The 4,634-nt window shown below is 38.3% G+C and overlaps 1 protein-coding gene across 1 annotated transcript; it reads right to left on the bottom strand.

Moving 5' to 3' along the window:
• Window positions 1-2,709: 2,709 nt before the first annotated feature.
• Window positions 2,710-3,480, bottom strand: LOC132624163 (uncharacterized). The gene is made up of 2 exons (XM_060338984.1): window positions 3,474-3,480; window positions 2,710-3,251 (listed from the first exon to the last, which is right to left on the bottom strand). Exons 1-2 carry the CDS (start codon window positions 3,478-3,480, stop codon window positions 2,710-2,712), a joined length of 549 nt encoding a protein of 182 aa, XP_060194967.1.
• Window positions 3,481-4,634: the final 1,154 nt, after the last annotated feature.

Raw genomic sequence — 4,634 nt, forward strand, 5'->3', positions numbered from 1 at the left:
GTACTATGGAGAAATAAGAAAGTTGAAGAGGCTATGTGGGAAGCCCAAGAGGACATGAAGTCCAAGAATCTGCATGTTACACCTCATTCTTTTGCATCGTCATGAGTAGACTAACGTAAAATCAAAAAATTTTGGTCAAATGAAAGGATGCAAATAATGAGCCCGGTGTATAAAAATTTAGGACTTACAAGTGTGACGATGATGATTAGAAATAATATTTTGAATATGCCAAAAGGGGCTACGGACTGGTGCTGTATCACTTGACCATGATAATGAGTATATGAGTATGTTAAAAGTGACAAATATCGAGTGAACTGAGATAAAAAAATTAATGATGTGGGTAAGTAGTTAAATGTTGGATTGTAGTGGGAGGCAAAAATTAATTAAAGGAATGTTGGGATTAATGTTAGGGGACAACATGTCCATTTGGCAAGGAAATGGCCACAATTGTGGTTAATGGATAAAGATCCATTGTATAGCTGGCAAAGCTTTAGACATGTACAATATATGTACACATATTAAAGTAACACTTAAGTCTAGTTCAATTGAGGGGCCTTACGGTCATTTTCTTGAAACAAAACAAACTTTGGCATCATATCACTTTAAGTGATACTACTTGAAGTAGCAAAGTGTTTCCAGTACTTTTAATTATCAAGAACATACCATCAACAATTTCCTTCATAATCGAACAACATTTTCCATTTATACAGTACCCGCAACCAATTTCTTCACGGACCAGCAGCAACGTAGCCAGTACTTGACATGAATTACCCCTCGAAAGATTCATAGCAATCATATAGTCTACCTCTTTGTTCTTGTTGTTGTTTTAAGGATTATTGCATGTTTATCCAAGCTGAATTAAGTGTCTCTGAAGATAGTAAAGGTAATATCCTCTTCTTTTAGATATATTTAGAATTAATCCATACCATAGCCAAGTAATTAGCTTGAGAATAAGGAGTTGATCGCAAGAGAATCGTATATGTTATGGTTGTCATTGTCTGGGCTGTGTGGGAGTTGTTTAAGTTAATTGTGACTAGAAATTAGTGAAATTGATATAGTTGTTGTTGATCTTGTTGTGTGTAATATGTGAAGGGTAGAAGATATAGGGGAAATGTTGTCTGAGGCATTATACAACAAGTATTCCACCTAATATACATGATATACTTGGATTTCCTAGTGTAACGGAAGCATTATCGTTATTATAGGTTGAGACGCTAGACGAGCTATGTCGGTTGAGTTGTCAAGGAAGTCAACAAGGTATGTAAGGTTTTCTTTCTTCTTATTCTTTGGCACGAATCCAAATACACCTATTAATGAACGTTCCATAAAGAGACTACCCCACTCTAATGCTTCCCCCTCTTTATGATTCCTGATGAATATGTTATATGATGCTTTAGTTCTTTGCGATCCATGTTCTATTGAAGTTCTTGTTGACGAGGATAACTACATCACGCATTCGGAGGTCAACGACCTTACGTCACTCTGAAAGGCCCAGATATTACTTCTATGTGTTCAGCATGCATTATATATATATATATATATATATATATATATATGTATATTTTACTATGCCGAGCCACACTATAGTCGGACGGGTACGGTACCTATTGTGCAACAACTGATCAGTTGGGTATTCACACTGAGTCCTATTATGGCTGAGTACGTTTCACACCGTGTCCTATTATGGCCGGGTACGTTTCACACCGAGTCCTATTATGGCTGGGTACGTTTCACACCGAGTTTTTTTTTTTTTTAAATCAAGGTCATCTGAGTAGGTCCCAGTGACTAATTTTATTAATTTATTAAATCATCCAACAGCAAATGAAGAGACTGAATTAAAAAAAAAAACAAAGACCAAAACTCAAAATTGGAAAGTGACTGACAAAGATGGCATTTGAGCTCCATCTTGGTTTGTTCGCCAGTTCAGGTTCATTTCTTTGTCAACAAATGTCCGCTATATGGGTTCTTGTACTTGTAAGCTCGAATCTTTCTTTTGTGAACTCCGATTTTGTTGCTGTTGCTGTTGTGGATGGTGTTCAATGTTGCTTTTCTCCTGGTCTCCTCTCTTGCAGCTAGGATTTCGTCTATTAGGTTCTTTGCTAGATCTTTGTCTCTTGCTTTTCCACTTATCTCCTGCTAGTCGTCTCCAAGATCTATGCTGTTGTTGTTGATGTTGGTTGTTGTTGATGTTGGTTGTTGTTGTCTCCACGATTTGTTGGATTGCTATTGTTGTTGCTGTTGGTCGATGCTTTCTGCTCTCTGTATTGTTGTGTTGCCGTTCTTTCCATTGAATTTCATCCATCTTCCATTTCGATTCTACCCAATATAGAGTTGATTTTCGCAACCCTCACTGAATAAAATTGATCTGTGTACATTTCCTTTTACAATTGTTTCCATCTCGCCCTTGTTGTTGTTGTTTGACCTTGCTGTACTTGTGTCTGATATCCTGAATGGTTTGCTCATTTGTATCCTAGATCCCACTGGTTTTTGCACCAGGGATTGAGTACCAAAAGGTACTAATACCACCCAGTATACAATAGCCAATTGGGTTAGGATAAAGCTTAGGATAAAAACATTAAGCCTACACTATGTTGCCTCCATGTTTGCCAGTCCTGCTGCTTATTCTTCCTTCTTGTTGCCCAGCATACAAATCATGGGTTCTTGTTTTCTAAAGAACCCAATTTTTCTCTCCTCCATTCTTCCACCCAACTATCTCCTGCATGTTTTTATCCTCAAGTAAGGCAATTCCAATTTATCATTGTTGATGAGCCCCCTTCCTTTAGCTCCTAGTTCTTGAAATGATTCAACATCCACTTCCCCTTCATCTAATGCTAGATTGGCCAAGTGGTCAGCCAACTGATTCCCTTCTCTCATGATATGAGTGATTTTAAAAGTTCTATTTTGCATTCTTTTCCAAATCTCCTCCACTACTTCAATAATTTGCCAAGGTACTTCCCAGATTTTAAGAATGCAATTCATCAAGAGTAAGGAATCAGTTTCAATAAGTATTTGCTGAAATTGTTTCTCCTCAACATACTTTATTGCTTGTAGAATAGCCATTGCTTCAGCCTGAGTATTAGTGCTAGCTGGATTTGTTAATTCCTTTGCTTTAGCAGCAATCAAATCACCATTCTCATTCCTCAAACAAAACCCCCATGATCCTCTTCCAGGATTTCCTCTAGCTGCTCCATCTGTGTTACACTTGATCCATCCCCTGTCAGGTGGCCTCCAATTCACTTGAACACCGAGTTCTGTTAAGTCCAAGTACGCTATGATGATGATGTTACTTTTACTTATGTATATATATATATATATATATATATATATATATATATATATATATATATATATATATATGTATATTCATTATCTTAAACTACAACATGCATTGCATATAGTTCTTCTTCTACTATGTTTCCTTGTTAGTTGTTGTACACTTGCCTTACACACTCAGTACTTTCATCTTCACTGACGTCCCATTGCACGGGACGTTGTATTTCATGCTGCAGGTCCTGACAGGCAGCTTAGAGGACAATCTGATTAGGCTTGCACAGGTCAGTAGATAGTTTGCAAGCTCTGCTTATTCCGGACTTGCTCGGTTTTGGTATGTTACGATATACATGCTTTATCTATATCTTTTGGGTATGGCCCGACCGCTATGTTGCATTTTTGCTTTCTCTTAGAGGCTCATAGACAGGTGTTATATGTTTAGATATTATACGTGGCCTTGTCGGCTTTAGTTTGATGCTAGTGTCGGTGTTACGGCTTTTTCGACCATGTGATCATATAATGATATTAGTGGCAGCCTCGTCGGCTTGCGTATACATATGCATATTATTGTGTTGGGCCTTTTCTGCATGCAAGTGATTCCTTCATGTTACACATATGTCATATGGGTCCTCGTAGCTGTTATAAGTTGAGTATGTTGAATGTACGCTAGGTGGTACTCGGCCGGTAAAGCCGGGTGCTCGTTATGCCCCTCGGTTTGGGGTGTGACAAACTTGGTATCAGAGCCAGGTCTGTCCTAGGGATGTCTATGAGCCATGTCTAGTAGAGTCGTGTTTATGGGTGTGTAGCGTGCCACATTTATAAGCAAGGCACTACAAGACATTGAGGGTTGTTTCCTTTCTTTCTTGATCTAAATCGTGCGATAGAGCTGAGTCATAAGAAGTCCATTACAAATCTTCCATTACGATACGATAATCCCTGAGACTAAGATGCGGACGACTAGTAAGACATTCGATGGGGGCTGTGGAAAGAGTGGAGTAGTAAGGAATCTGAACCCATGTTTTTGGTTACACGAATATAAGCCTACACAAGATTATATGTGCATCAGGTGTGTGAGCATAAGGTCAACGCATTAGAATATGAATTATCACCTTAAATATGTGCAGAAAAAGAAGATGGTAGGATGATATCAGAAGGAAGGTAGGAGATCTAAATGCTGAAAATAAGGTGGAAAGAGGAAGGATTGTAAGTTGTTGAGACTCAAACAAAGCGGCATGAGTATTATGCCCCGTTTCCAATAGTGATAAGAGTATAGGTAGTAGCACTCATTCAATTACAATCTCCGGAATTCAGTGAAGGCGGCTCTAGGAAAGGAATAGGGATACAGAATTTAGTACGGGTTATGT

Source organism: Lycium barbarum, chromosome 12, assembly GCF_019175385.1.
Source record: "Lycium barbarum isolate Lr01 chromosome 12, ASM1917538v2, whole genome shotgun sequence".
Taxonomy (NCBI): domain Eukaryota; kingdom Viridiplantae; phylum Streptophyta; class Magnoliopsida; order Solanales; family Solanaceae; genus Lycium; species Lycium barbarum.